Source organism: Pinus tabuliformis, chromosome X, assembly GCF_031772625.1.
Source record: "Pinus tabuliformis cultivar Carrire ecotype Pingquan chromosome X, CPIR1, whole genome shotgun sequence".
In the NCBI taxonomy this organism is placed as follows: domain Eukaryota; kingdom Viridiplantae; phylum Streptophyta; class Pinopsida; order Pinales; family Pinaceae; genus Pinus; species Pinus tabuliformis.
In genome coordinates this window covers 1,124,348,005-1,124,363,081 of record NC_142308.1, presented here as the reverse complement: position 1 = coordinate 1,124,363,081, position 15,077 = coordinate 1,124,348,005, and the positions used below count along the sequence as shown (strand labels likewise).

Below are 15,077 nucleotides of genomic sequence, written 5' to 3'. Positions count from 1 at the left end.
TATTCCTTCTCTATAAGGACCCATGCTACGCGCTTGTCTTTAGCCCCAATGCCTCTGAGATCAACATAAATGAATCTTCCGACAACATTACCTATTTTCTCCATGGACTCTTTGTTCCACAGCTTGAGGGGCAGACCAAGGAGTTTTAACCAAATGTAATTGCTCTGTGGAGTACTCCTGAAAGGATTAAATCCAATATACCACCTGTACAGAGCCAGAAAACTGTGATCCCGAACCCAGGGTTTGGAAAAGATGATCTCTAAGTCACGGTCTCTTAGAAAGTGGAAACAATACCAATTATTCATAAGTCTACCGATGGTAGGGGAGTAACCAAGCAGAGGAGCCCATTTAGCAGCGATCCATGTTCTAAACTAGGAATCCTCCATAGACGGAAAGTGCCAGCGACCCACTAAGGCTCTCTTTTGCAAACTCGAAATTCTATCGAAAAGGAGAGGGCCATCCAAGTTGATGGCATCAGGTGGAGGAGATGTTTTAACCGGTTGGTGTTTACGTTTCGAAGGTGCACAACGACCGTCACCCCTAGTAGACTGCTCCTTCTGAGAAGAAGGGATGATATCAGTGGACAGCGTGGTGGTCCATTTAGATTTCGCAGACTGGCTAAAATGGACTTTCTCTGCTTCTAAAGTGGCCCATACCAAGGCCGATGCCGCGGAATTGTCAGATGGAAAGTCCATACCGAAGGACATAATTAGATAACGCGAGGACCGAAAGTAGATCCCCATAGATAGACTGACCGACGAAGTACCACAGGCTTAATTGAAAAGTGGAAAAAGGGCCAGATATAGTCAATGGAGGCAGTACAATAACGTCCAGAAAAAGATGAGACCAGGAGGATGAAATAGGAGATGACGATCAGTGATATAATTTACACGACATCATATGCTACCTTCTAACAGATAGATAATAGAGAGCCTTCATGCCTCTATAGGTAAAAGGGAAATGGCTGCGAGCTTTATCCTAAAAAAAGAGGAAGGACTGTCCATCATTTATGACAGCCATCCGATCATCGGCAGAAGAAAATTCAAATTTTCCGGCGCCTGAAAAACTGAACAAGCAGAGATTGCCCCTGTGCTGAATTATGCCTCAGGAAGACACTTCTTGGCAGACGATACAGCAACAGTGAAACTTATACACACACAACCACGGACCTATCCTGATTCGAAAGTCAGAGCATGGTTTGGAAATGATAATGAATTTCTTGAGGAAATTTGTAGTATATCCCAACCAGTCTAAAAAAGCATGCCCCGGCATAGATTTGTGAAACCAAAGTTGCAGAATTTTATGAATAGATCTTTTTATGAAAACCAGTAAATGAGCTCAAAAAGCAGATAAGTCAGAATCCTATTCTATACCATAATAGCTAGCATATAGAAAAGATTTTAACTGAAAACAAACTTGGAGCATAGACACCTGACCCGTACCTGGAGCGAAACCGAGTGGAGAGCACCGCGAATCACAAGTCAAAGTGATTAATGATATTGATTAAGCTCGCCCTATATGATGGGATGAGAATAAATCTTTGCATGCTCGGTTAAGTCCAATGCGTTTTATTAAAATTAACGAAAACTGACAAAATTTCCAAAGCTTATAGCTCAGTATAATTTAGACACGGGCAGTGTATGTTCCGGTCAAAAATATCGAATGCTATTTTAAATGAAGCAAGAATTTGAATATAACACACTACCTTTTAGAAGATGATGTGTTAGAAGAAATTGTGGGCTAGACAATACTTATAATTCTTCTCTTACAAACGTATTTGGCGAATGCTATTTTAAATAAAGCAAGATTTTGAATATAACATACTACCTTTTAGAAGATGGTGTTAGAAGAATTTGTGGGCTAGACACTACTTGTAATTCTCTTACAAACGTATTTGGCGACGATTGAAATTCAGAGGAAAATTTTCAAATTAAATGGGTCAAAACCCATAAGAATTTTATTCCCAAATTAGTCGCTCAAACTACAAACTTTCTTGGAGCAAACCCACATATGGAGGTTTTGGCCCTCGATCGTTCCGTTTGTAAAGCCTGTTAAAATCGGCGTCATAATTGGGGATTTCCTTCCACCATATTATGACTAATAGTGGAATAATGGAATCAAGAATTAAAAACAGGGTCATTAAATTTCCAAAACCGAGAAACCTATTAAATCAGTGGAATCAAGAATTAAACACAGGGTCATCAAAACCAGAGAGGGACAAGATTAAAGTCTTACTATCCCATCGAACAAATTCAGCTGGCTTAAGATTTCAGGTCAGCGTTAGAACAACTTACAAAAAAAAAAGAGATTAGCAAGCCCTTGTCAAGTGCACAAAAAACATGTTAGCAAGTATCACTGGGACATGTCTTACCAACAATAACTTCATAAAAAAAGAAAATATTGGCATATAGCCTAATAAATGTTTAAATATTTGCATCTAAGTTCTGATCTCATATATTAACATTGCTACTGTGGAATAACATTGCTACTGTGGAATAAATATTAACATCTACCTGAATAAATATTACATATATAAATATTGGCATCTACCTGAATAAATATTACCATCTCAATGTTCTGATCTACATTGCTACCTGTAGAATAAATATTACCATCTTCCCTAAAGTTCTGATCCCATAGATTAACATTGCATTGGCATCTAACTAGAGTAAACATTGCTACTGTAGAATAAATATTGGCATCCGCCCTAAGTTCTGATCCCATAACCTAACATTCTAACTAGCGCAAACATTGATACTGTAGAATAAATATTGCCATAACCTAACATTCTAACTAGCGCAAACATTGATACTGTAGAATAAATATTGCCATCTGCCCCATGTTCTAATCCCATAACCTAACATTGCAACGTTGCCATCTGCCCCAAGTTCTAATCCCATAACCTAACATTGCAACGGCATCTAACTAAGAGTAAACATTGCAACTGCAGAAGTTCTAATCCCATAACCTAACATTGCAACGGCATCTAACTAAGAGTAAACATTGCAACTGCAGAATAAATATTGACATTGCTCCTCACATAATTGAGGTATACGGCGTGACTAAAAATAGTGGAAAAGAGGAATAAAATTTAAAAAATTACCATTAGTCCTGCCTCTCTAGAATTACCCTTCTGAGACCAAACAGCTAGAAACAACAACAATAGCCCACTGCCATGAAGACTCCTGCCACAATAAATCCATATACAAGGGCAAAACACAAGCACACCATTAAATTCAACCCTCAAATAACCACTTCACAAGCGTCAAACTACCACTCCAGACCAAGAACAAAACTCGACCTACTTAAAACAAATAAATTCTAATTAGCCTACTCAAAACAGATAAAGGCTAATCTGCCCTCACAGAAATTAGCCTACTCAAAACAGATAAATGCTAATCTGCCTTCTGGCTCCAGATTCAATTTGGTTTTGTATCGGTGGGGTGCGCCTGGCTTGCGCTGTAGTGCAACGCACAAGCGACGCTCGAGAGCCCCAGTAGCAAGCTACTGTGTGCGAGCTCTCCCCCTAGAAAAATTCATTTAATATCATGTGGTTCTATGAACCACGTATCAGATATTAAACTGATAAGAACAGATACTACACTTGATCTTAGCCAAAAGGCCGAGAAAGGTATGAATTGTTACGTCCATCTCTTTCCCTTTTATAGCATTCCTCTCCTCGGGTGCATTTTCCACCCACGCGTGTGGTATAATACAATACAACGCACTACATCACATAAATCAATTTTAACAAAACAATTGACGATGTACTTCAAATAACTAGGAATAACATCTCCAATTAGAATCAGTAGCATACTTCAAAGTGGGGACAGGAACTGCGGAATTGAAATTGGATGTTGTTCACTCGCATATGTCAAAGTGGAGAAAGGAAATGCATAGGCGAATTTGGATGTTCTTCAAAGAAAAGAGTAGATTCATTCAATAAGCTTCTATACTAGCATTTGCACTAGATGTTGCAAAGAAAACGTCGTAAGGCATAAAGTGCGGAAATCCATTCTGTATAGTCTCTAGAGAAATCACAACGTTTCCATGAAGAGTTTCAATGATTGGTAGAAAAGATAAACATCAAACCACACAAAAAGAGTCATAGTCCAGGAACGATGTGGATACACTATTTCAGAATTTATGTGTTAGATGCGACACTAAAAGAGAGTCATAGGCGAGGAAAGATGCAGATATATTCCCAATAAACATTATTTCAGAATGATATACTCCCAATAAACACTATTTCAGAATTTCTTGCGTTTGATGCGACAGTACATTCGATTTCTTTGAAGGTTTTCTATGTTATGTGACCTACTGAACATAACAATTGAAAGGAATGGTCAGTAGGAGCTTTCTTTCCACCCTCCGACCTCCTCCGTTGCTGCTTCCTCACAGCAATCTTCTTCTTCCTGCAATTTCCAATCACCATAATATGAAAAAACATATTTAAGTTCATAGGATTGAAGTAATTTGATGGGAATTTATATGAAAAAACACAATTACATGTTAGGGTTATGGAATCGAAATTAATTTGATAATAAATTCTGGGAATATTTTAGAATTTGAGAATATGATAGAATCTGCCTGGTCAATTTGTTTGACCTGTTTCACCTTAATCTTATTTGTAATCTCTCTAAGATTCTCATATTCTACAATATTCATGGATCTTGAATATACTCAAAACCTACCATATTCATGGATCCATGAAATTCTAGAAAAGTATTTAACTTTAAAGTTTAAACTTTGTATTGCTCCCTAAGATTTTCAAATTCTATTATTCATATATCTTGAATATTCTCAAAATCTACAATACATCCTTTATATCCATAGATCCTTTATATCCTTAAATCCATTAAATTCTAAAAAGATATTTAACTTTAAAAGATCTAGAAGGAATAAGTTTAAACTTTTTATTGAGATTATCTTCTTACATCTGTAAAACAAAATTTGAAAATGAAATTTATAGTGATTGGTCAATATCCAGAGCTAATATGAATCCATCCTATTACCATGCAAAAAAATGTTTCTGATATAAAGAGCCTCTGCATATATAGAATCTACCTTAATAGTGAATGTGAGGCCAACTTTTATCTCCCCACAGTAGTTCTGGTCTGGAAGGACAACATTGTAGGAAGTCGGGGGTAGGCTTCCTTCCATGAATACTCCCTCCAGGGGAATGTTGTGCACCACAATCAGAAATATAAAGATATATGATCAGAAAACAGAAATATTGAAAAACGATGAAAGACTGTAGGATCTGAAAAAATGACTGAGATCATAATGCTGGAGACTCATCTGCACCTTGCTTCCCCAACGAAGTCATCCGCGTTTCCACTATCGTTGTCCATTATTTTTAAGGTGAGTTCAGCAACCCCGTCGGCTACAATGAAAACAAATTGCTCATTCCACTCGGGATTGCTACCTTTACCTGCAATTTCAGAGATCCGATCTATTAATTTTTAACTCTATATATTTTTGGGGGGGAATTTGTGAAATCTCCCTACTTCCCCTGCATATAGAAAAGATTTGTGTAATTTCTTCTTCCCACAGATAATCCAGGGGCACTCAGTCATAACTAAGACCTCACCATGAACTCTTTCTTAAAACGATGTAACCATTTTCTCCATTGTTTGAAAAGCATTTGAACCCTGGATACCTATAAACAAACTTAAAAATTATGCGAACGGAAGAATTTTATCAGAGATTGGGGATCTATTTATCAGGGACTAGTCAGCGATGCTCTCAATAATATATGTTCTCAATACACGGCTAAAACCATAGGAATATGCATACTCAAGATAAAAACATTTATATTTTAAAGAAAGGCAAGACAAAATTTCTAGCTATCTCCCCTGACTTGTTCAGATGGGGGAGCAGAGTTATTGGTTACCTTCTACAAGAGTAAGGGCACAGGGCTTCAAGGTTGCAACATCTGATGAATCCCTCAACCTGTTGCCACGAACCTGGTATAATTCAAGTTTTTACCAAGTCATGGATACTTCAAGAAAACTAAGATGGCCAATGTTGCCATGGTCACACTTAAGCTTTACAAACTAATAATAGAACCAGTTTCACTGTACATAGCTATTTCTATCTTGACACGAACACCTGTGTTGTTAATGCAAGTAGGGTCATACCACATGATATCTTGAACAGAACCAGTCAATTGCAATCCACCAGCGTGTCAAACAACCCCATTATTTAATGAGCTTCTGAACTACTGATTTTCTTACCTCATGGGATAAAGAATAGTTGGTCAGATGGCATGTCCCCACATTCACAGCTAATAATCGACATAAATTAAGAATACGGTCTGTGGAAATTCCCTGTTTCCATAAAAAAAACATATATTAAAATCTACTGTCGAACCAAACATAACTATCCATAGGTCTGGATGCTGCAAGATTGGATTATATTCATCATAATTCTTAAAGCTGGATCGAACATCTATGACAAGACTTATGTTACCACCTACCGTCATAAGCACTGGATAATATTTTTTATGAGATAGCGTACCTTTAAAATAACTTGAGAATCATCTGGAGTGTTCGTGATGTCTAGCACAGTAGGCAGGACTGCAAGCAACAAACGATACCATATAGTCATTGGTTGCACCATAACAATTTCTTATTTTTAAAAGCAAACGGAGACCTCATATTTGTATTGATATAAAAGTACTAAGATCAGATGAACTTGTGAATAGCCAAGAAGCTGCCCACAGCTGGTCTTTGCCTTTTCAACCAATTAATGACATCGAGATTAGAGAGAACAACCACTAAAACGCAATGACAGGGCATCGGAGAGTAACCACAACACGGCCCATGCGATGCCACAGCCAAAATAATTGGAAAAAGGATACAGAGTATTTCTTGAAAAAGGATACGAAGTATTTCTTGAAGATGTAAATCATAATATGACTCATCACAAATAATTTTTCTGAGATTCAGAGGAGGAGGCAGAGAAATAAAATGTTACAGATGCAATAAGCTGGGACATAGAGCTTTTGAGTGCCCAGAGAATGCAGAAACAAAGCAGAGGAATGCAATTGTTGCTCCAGCTGAGGGAGAGGCACCAGTGGCAGCAGTAACAGAAGAAGTAAATACACCAGAAAGTTGAAGAATCTCCGCAGCTCCTAACAGAGGCACCAGTGGCAGCAGTAACAGAAGAAGTAAATACACCAGAAAGTTGAAGAATCTCCGCAGCTCCTAACATGCGTGATTGATTGCATGTGATATATAATTACCTGTGTATTAAGGCAGCTTGGCGATGGTAAAACCTTATATGCTGTATATACGTGACTGTTTCATTATTCTGTTTGGTCGAATACGGAGTTAGTTTCATTATTCTGCGTGGTTTTCATTAGTGGTTCCTAGCTGTTTGCGCAGAGAGGGCTCTCAACTACGTGTGGTGGCCGGTTGAACTTACAAGTGCGGGCTCAAAAGAGCGTTGCTGCGGTAGATTAATGTGTGCCTAGTCTGTCTGCGGCAGACAGTTCTATTATTTAATTATGATGGCCGGGTGTGAACTCTAAACGCTGATCCGCTATTGCATACATTCATAGGGGGTTGTCCGTTGGTATTAAGGCACGATTGTATTAGAATGAAAGTGTATTAAACTGCTGTTGAATCATTTGTAGCGTAAATCCTTTAAAAAGGTTGTCACTAATAATAGATGTATAGTCCCCTTGTAAAGCCTGCGTGAAATTTTTAAATTTGCTGCCTTTGATTATAAATCAGAAAAGTTGTGGCTCGTTGGAAAAGGAATGAAGCTATCAGTTTAATGACTGATACGCCTGAAGACAATACAAGGGAAATAGAGGCGGATATTGAGGAGATTGCAGTCAAATTGGAGAGACTATCCCTAACGTCTGCACCCCCGGAGAATTGTCAAGAAAGTTCAGGAAAAGTGATGGATTTTCTTTGATGGTTTTTTTTGTTTCTGGAGTTCAATGCGTTATGAATTTCTGAATACAAAACATCAAAATTATCATCTCCAAAATGATCATTCATAGACGAACATGACTGCAACGATTTTACACCCTAAATAAAATTTGTCAATGGTATCAATCACTGTTTCTCAATCTCAATAAATCATTTATGCTTTCTTTTCATCCCTGATGAGGGATGATGATGAGTGAAGTGCCAGAAAAGTTGTTTACTGTTTCAGTGATTTTTCCATTCTTTTTGTTTACTAATTGAGCAATGTTTGATATTGTGGGAGCCTTTATCACTGTTGAGGGCAATACCACATTCACTAGGCATTAAAACAACCTCTCTGCTGTCTTTCTGAGGCTGTGAAAATGGAAGCTATTGTTATTAGTTTGGGTATGGAAGTCTTTCATTAAATATTTGGATAGATTTCATTGTCAAAGAGAACCAAGACTCTTATGCTTTGGAGACAGTGTGCATTCTATGAGGCAGCGCAGTAGCAGGAACTTTGGGTATAAAATCTTTTGGGAGATGGTAATATGGTATTCTTCAGGACCTGGTTTGGGTAAACTAAGAAATTGGTGCATATCTTCTCTGTAAAAATTGTAAAACAGATTTGAGATTTTAAGAATGCATATGGATGAATATCTTTTCCAATGTGTGTAAAATGTGCTGAAATTCATTCAAATCTAAAAGATTAGGTTTAGAAGTTTTGTGTAAGGAAGTCACTTTCTGGAATTCAGTAAATGGTTACTGGGCAAAGTTGTTGATTAAATCTTCCATGTCCGAAAATAATGAAAGCAGAGGCATTAGATTCATGACTTCAGATGCCTTGGATAATCACATGGCTCAAAGAAGGGACTACGGATCAGATACGTTTTTGAATACAACATTGCCACCTCAATAGTACCAAGGTTCACAGAAGTATTAGTCAACCTTATACTACCCGGCTGGTTCGTGGATGGTCCTCTGGCTTTCTCGTACAAAGAAGGGCAATCAGAGAATATGTTGTGGAGAGTTAAGGAAGTGGGTTCTGTTTGATATTGTGGGAGCCTTTATCACTGTTGAGGGCAATACCACATTCACTAGGCATTAAAACAACCTCTCTGCTGTCTTTCTGAGGCTGTGAAAATGGAAGCTATTGCTATTAGTTTGGGTATGGAAGTCTTTCATTAAATATTTGGATAGATTTCATTGTCAAAGAGAACCAAGACTCTTATGCTTTGGAGACAGTGTGCATTCTATGAGGCAGCGCAGTAGCGGGAACTTTGGGTATAAAATCTTTTGGGATATGGTAATATGGTATTCTTCAGGACCTGGTTTGGGTAAACTAAGAAATTGGTGCATATCTTCTCTGTAAAAATTGTAAAACAGATTTGAGATTTTAAGAATGCATATGGATGAATATCTTTTCCAATGTGTGTAAAATGTGCTGAAATTCATTCAAATCTAAAAGATTAGGTTTAGAAGTTTTGTGTAAGGAAGTCACTTTCTGGAATTCAGTAAATGGTTACTGGGCAAAGTTGTTGATTAAATCTTCCATGTCCGAAAATAATGAAAGCAGAGGCATTAGATTCATGACTTCAGATGCCTTGGATAATCACATGGCTCAAAGAAGGGACTACGGATCAGATACGTTTTTGAATACAGCATTGCCACCTCAATAGTACCAAGGTTCACAGAAGTATTAGTCAACCTTATACTACCCGGCTGGTTCGTGGATGGTCCTCTGGCTTTCTGGTACAAAGAAGGGCAATCAGAGAATATGTTGTGGAGAGTTAAGGAAGTGGGTTCTACTGCCAATGAGTTTCTAACCAGAGCTTTGGTCAATTCTGATACCGGTAAAAGCCATGTTTGCCAAGTACTAATCTTACGAGGTGTGGTTCAACACCTTAAAAAACTTTTCCTCTATAGTCAGTTGTGTCAATTGATTTGCTCTATTATTTGAGCTGTGATTGATTCTTCTGAAGGAGGCGCTGGCAAATGGGTTTTATGCTATACACTCCAAGGCAACCTCTAAACCAGTGTTGTTGTGATAATTGACAGTCATTAGTATTGGTTTGGGCATGCACTGTTTACAGTTGTATGTGGGGAGATTTCGTTGTCTAATTACTTTATGCTTGTTCCTCAGAGTAGTTTCTCTTAAGACTAAGAGGAAGAGAATGAGTTTCAGCATGCAATATAAGATTGTAGTTTGAATGCGACATACAGTTTATTTATATAATTTCTATTCATTCTCACTTGATTGATATAATTTATCTTATGAGTGGTTTACCTTTTCCATTTGAATCTGAGATCAGATGAATCAAATGCATTAAGAAATCGTGATTTAGGTAGTTCCACGTGTCAAAAATAGCGCAAAAAGGTTCTGCCTGAAGCTGTAATAGATATAATCTGATTTTATTTTGCAGAATATTTTGAGCCTAATACCTGTTATGGAGGATAAGTCAAATTTGATATATCGCCCTGGGATGCCTCTGTTGAACATATCTAGCTGCAGTGACTGAGCATAGGAGTCAAACAGCGAAAAGTGAAAACAAGAAGAAGAAAAAGACTATTAAGGAGGGAGACATTCAGATGCCTTGGGGATGATCTCACAGTAATCTAACCGTAACCTACTGCTATATGCTTATGAAAATCTGGACTTTTCTAATGCTGTTTTCTTTTAATCAAATCATTGTTATTTCTTCATTGTAAAGGAGTTGTGTATCATGTCTTTATGATCAGTATGAATGTTATTTACTCTGGATGCTATGTTATCCACAGATGTTAATAGTTAGTAGCAAGATATTGTATTCAGTCTTTATTTTTTTCTGTTTTTTATGATCGAACTGCTTCCTCACATCTTCCATATATTGGAGTTATGATACGATTTTCAATTCTTCATTTTACACAATTAATTGGGTTACAGAGATTTTTAATTGGCCTCCTTTGTTACTGATTTATATCTTTTGTGTCTTCTGGGTGATATAAAAATGGAGCCTTGTTGTCTATATAATAAATCCGTATCAGAAAGCTCAACTACAAGCTGCTAATGCATACACACCAATGATTATACACATGAACTTTTAACCCAAGAAAATCATAAGTTTGCAACTTTGTCTTTGGTTTCTTGTTCTTACATAATATAAATCTGTGAACTTCCTAGGACAGAAGTATCTTACTTATTTTTCTGGAAGATGCCCGATGTTTATAAAACTGATCCATGTGTCCCTTCTTTTTTCCTCCATCCTGTTTGCCTTTGCAAACTCTCATGTTCCTTTTCAACAGCTCTCTCTGGTTTTCCCTGCTGTAGGGTGACAATGTGAACATGGAAGAACTTCTACAAGCTGGTGTTGAGACAACGCCCAGTCAACCCAATGGCAAACTGATTAGGTTCTGATGGATGTGCAGCAATCACAAGCGGATAGACATTGCCACTGCACATATAAATCAACACAAATCCAGAATCTTGCTTAGAATTAAAGACATTGACAGACATTTCAAATCTTGAACATCTAAAATATCTCAACATAAATGGGTGCATCAAGCAGGAAACCGTGAATCCTGAAGGCCTGAGATCACTGGAAAAACTATGCATGGAATTTTGCTTAGAATTAAACACATTGACAGATCTTTCATATCTTGAACATCTTAATTTTCTCAACAAAAATGCGCGTGTCAAACTGGAAACCCTGAATCTTGAAGGTCTGAGATCACTGGAATACCTGATATAGTATCTGATATGAAAAACCAAAGCCAAAGTCAAAACCGTCAATAGCCACTGCATTGAAAAAGGAATCAGATCATTAAAAGATAAGTGAAGATCATTAAAATATATTTACAAACCATTCAAAAGAGGTTAAAAAACAGAAAGTCTAAATCAAGTGTTTGAACGCTGCAAACAAACCATTAAAAGAAAGGAAATTACGGAGCATAAAATCACAGGATGTGATGTAGCCTCTTACCTGAACAGAGGAAGCTGAGAAAAGATACTCGGATAAAACTTGGCCTGAAAAACATAAATGAAAAACTAAATCCTGTTTGGATTTTGGTATTGGCAGGGTGGGGTATGCGAGCAGGCTAATGCTTCCGGGAATGCAAAAACAAAATTCAGGTTCGCAGAGGGAACTCAGTTCTACTGGTGACCATTAGATTCCAGCCATTCTCGTATGCCCAAAGCATTCTCAACACACCCAAGAAAGTTTGGATTCAGCAAAGGGCATTGAAGACTCCTGCAGAGGCATTAACCACAAAAAAATTAAGCTTGAAAACTATCTAGTGGGCTGGAGAAATTCATCAAGAAGATCTGCTCCTCAAGATTGATTTTGATAAAGTCCTACACAGATTAGAATGGTATATTACTTCAGATATGATGAGATCACTGGAATACCTGATATAGTATCTGATATGAAAAACCAAAGCCAAAGTCAAAACCGTCAATAGCCACTGCATTGAAAAAGGAATCAGATCACTAAAATATAAGTGAAGATCATTAAAAGATATTTACAAACCATTCAAAAGAGGTTAAAAAATAGAAAGTCTAAATCAAGTGTTTGAACGCTGCAAACAAACCATTAAAAGAAAGGAAATTACGGAGCATAAAATCACAGGATGTGATGTAACCTCTTACCTGAACAGAGGAAGTTGAGAAAAGATACTCGGATAAAACTTGGCCTGAAAAACATAAATGAAAAACTAAATCCTGTTTGGATTTTGGTATTGGCAGGGTGGGGTATGCGAGCAGGCTAATGCTTCCGGGAATGCAAAAACAAAATTCAGGTTCGCAGAGGGAACTCAGTTCTACTGGTGACCATTAGATTCCAGCCATTCTCGTATGCCCAAAGCATTCTCAACACACCCAAGAAAGTTTGGATTCAACAAAGGGCATTGAAGACTTCTGCAGAGGCATTAACCACAAAAAAATTAAGCTTGAAAACTATCTAGTGGGCTGGAGAAATTCATCAAGAAGATCTGCTCCTCAAGATTGATTTTGATAAAGTCCTACACAGATTAGAATGGTATATTACTTCAGATATGATGACATGGATTGGTATCCTAAGGTCAAAAAAGCAATGAGGTATAACGTTGAGAACCTAACCAATCAAGTTATTCTGCAATGGTCCATCAGAAAGGGTTTTCTTTGTCCAATAAAACATTTCATCGCAGCTAATGCTCTAGGTTAGCTAGAGTCAAGTGCAAATCGAAGGAATGATCATTATCAGGTGCCTACAAGATGTTTTAAAATCTTGAACATCTTAATTTTCTCAACAAAAATGCGCGTGTCAAACTGGAAACCCTGAATCTTGAAGGTCTGAGATCACTGAGATCACTGGAATACCTGATATAGTATCTGATATGAAAAACCAAAGCCAAAGTCAAAACCCGTCAATAGCCACTGCATTGAAAAAGGAATCAGATCATTAAAATATAAGTGAAGATCATAAAAGATATTTACAAACCATTCAAAAGAGGTTAAAAAACAGAAAGTCTAAATCAAGTGTTTGAACGCTGCAAACAAACCATTAAAAGAAAGGAAATTACGGAGCATAAAATCACAGGATGTGATGTAGCCTCTTACCTGAACAGAGGAAGTTGAGAAAAGATACTCGGATAAAACTTGGCCTGAAAAACATAAATGAAAAACTAAATCCACATTGAGAATTGCAGACTCCCCAAGTTCTATGTAAAAATGTTGGTTTATGGCTTACTATGTAGGATTCCCTAAGGCTCTCCTTCGTGGAAGGTGATTGATAATCAAAATGAGTACTAAAGGTTTTCCAGGCGGGATTTGACACGGAAAAATTCGATTTACCTTCTGCCCAGCCGACCCCAAAATTGGCTCCCCTGAAATAGAGATTTCCACTAAAGATCATTATGAAGGGTTGCAGGCGGAGTATAGTCAGCCATGTTCTCAATAATATCTGTTCTCAATACACGGCTAAAACCATACGAATATGCATACTCACCGGACGCAACGCTGCTCTTCTGTTGCTGAGTTCGGCACTGGATAATGACATAGGGATCCATGTTACCTGCAACCACAGCCACATTAGAGAAAAATTAAATCAAAGATCCAACTGAACATACACCAGAACACATAATTCAGCTGTCTCATTAGCAATATTCGAATCCAAAGATTTATCAGATCGCCTAAAACGCAAGAGATCGGCTCGGATGATAATATATTACAGAGGAAATCAGTGTTTTGCAGCCCCTCGGCAGTGTTTTGCAGCCCCTCGGCGTTGACGAGCAGCACCTCCAGAGTTCCCCTCGGCATCTTGATTCTTTTCCTTCTACCTCCTGAAGCCGATTTCCACAGATCCAGGGTCCTGGAATATAGTATCGCCGAGCGAGGGCAAGTGCACCTGGAAGTAGCATAGCGTCGAGCGAGGGCAACCGTCTATCTGCGGGGTCTCATCGTATACCCGTCTAATCAATTGGATGGATGAGATTATTTTCATCGTCTAACACTTAAATCAAAGGCTCAGAAATGTACACGTAACCCAAGAGGAAAGTTGATTTCAAAGGGAAACGCCTTACGGCGTAATGATTTTTATTTTTTTGTATTATGATGATATTTAATTGTGTAATGTGAAATAAAAAAAGGTTTGCTCGTAAATGAGCAGCACGATGTGATGGAGAGGTGGTGATATGTATGCCATCCATCGTTTGTTAATAAAGATGATATATTCATGTACTACGAAGTGCATAGGTGAATTCTACATCATGTTTTTGTCAAAACTATATATGAGAGATGTGAATCAGAAAGAAATGTGTCTCTTCAAGATATAACTCTCATTGAAATTCATGAATCATTTCACTTAGTGTAACTTGAATTTAATAATGGTTACATTAAAATAGGATTGATATTGAAGTATTATCTCTTTAATTTGAAATCCTCATGTGATGGAAGGCATGTTACGCAGCATTTTTATATATTTTAGTTTTATGGATGGAGATACAATATTATGGGTTTGTATGTTAAGAAGAGATGAAACAAGGATAGAGTCCACAATTAATTGGGTTTATTTTGGGTGGTTAGGCAAAATAATTGTTATCTTCCCTATCAAGGTTAAATTATTGCAAGTGACATGGTGAGCTTTGTTTTAATGGCTTCAAATCTTATTATTGAATCTTAGTCATCCCTCTTGGACCGAAACA

The 15,077-nt window shown here is 37.5% G+C and overlaps 2 protein-coding genes and 1 non-coding gene across 7 annotated transcripts; all 3 read right to left on the bottom strand.

Moving 5' to 3' along the window:
* Positions 1–3,438: 3,438 nt before the first annotated feature.
* Positions 3,439–3,635, bottom strand: LOC149143787 (U2 spliceosomal RNA). The gene has a single exon (XR_016265345.1). It is a non-coding gene; the product is annotated as a U2 spliceosomal RNA (small nuclear RNA).
* Positions 3,636–4,109: 474 nt separating this feature from the next.
* On the bottom strand, positions 4,110–12,110 carry LOC149143786 (protein REDUCED CHLOROPLAST COVERAGE 2-like). Of its 2 annotated transcripts, none has more exons than XM_089446652.1 (8): positions 11,882–12,110; positions 11,642–11,697; positions 11,099–11,353; positions 6,523–6,581; positions 6,240–6,332; positions 5,897–5,969; positions 5,068–5,434; positions 4,110–4,415 (listed from the first exon to the last, which is right to left on the bottom strand). In XM_089446652.1, exons 3-7 carry the CDS (start codon positions 11,244–11,246, stop codon positions 5,298–5,300), a joined length of 510 nt encoding a protein of 169 aa, XP_089302778.1. In that variant the 5' UTR covers positions 11,247–11,353; positions 11,642–11,697; positions 11,882–12,110; the 3' UTR covers positions 4,110–4,415; positions 5,068–5,297. The 2 variants fall into 2 exon arrangements, with proteins under 2 accessions (XP_089302778.1, XP_089302779.1); XM_089446653.1 differs by having other exon boundaries at positions 11,099–11,263.
* LOC149143785 (elicitor-responsive protein 3-like) lies at positions 12,001–14,424 on the bottom strand. Of its 4 annotated transcripts, XR_016264078.1 has the most exons (7): positions 14,106–14,424; positions 13,883–13,948; positions 13,729–13,760; positions 13,495–13,538; positions 12,547–13,311; positions 12,307–12,362; positions 12,001–12,148 (listed from the first exon to the last, which is right to left on the bottom strand). XR_016264078.1 is itself a non-coding variant. In XM_089446655.1 (5 exons), coding segments are annotated over exons 1-4 (291 nt in total). In that variant the 5' UTR covers positions 14,194–14,327; the 3' UTR covers positions 12,369–13,311; positions 13,495–13,537. The 4 variants fall into 4 exon arrangements, 3 of the variants coding, with proteins under 3 accessions (XP_089302781.1, XP_089302782.1, XP_089302780.1); XM_089446655.1 differs by lacking the exons at positions 12,001–12,148; positions 12,307–12,362 and having other exon boundaries at positions 12,369–13,311; positions 13,625–13,760; positions 14,106–14,327; XM_089446656.1 differs by lacking the exons at positions 12,001–12,148; positions 12,307–12,362 and having other exon boundaries at positions 12,369–13,311; positions 14,106–14,327.
* Between the last annotated feature and the right edge of the window lie 653 nt (positions 14,425–15,077).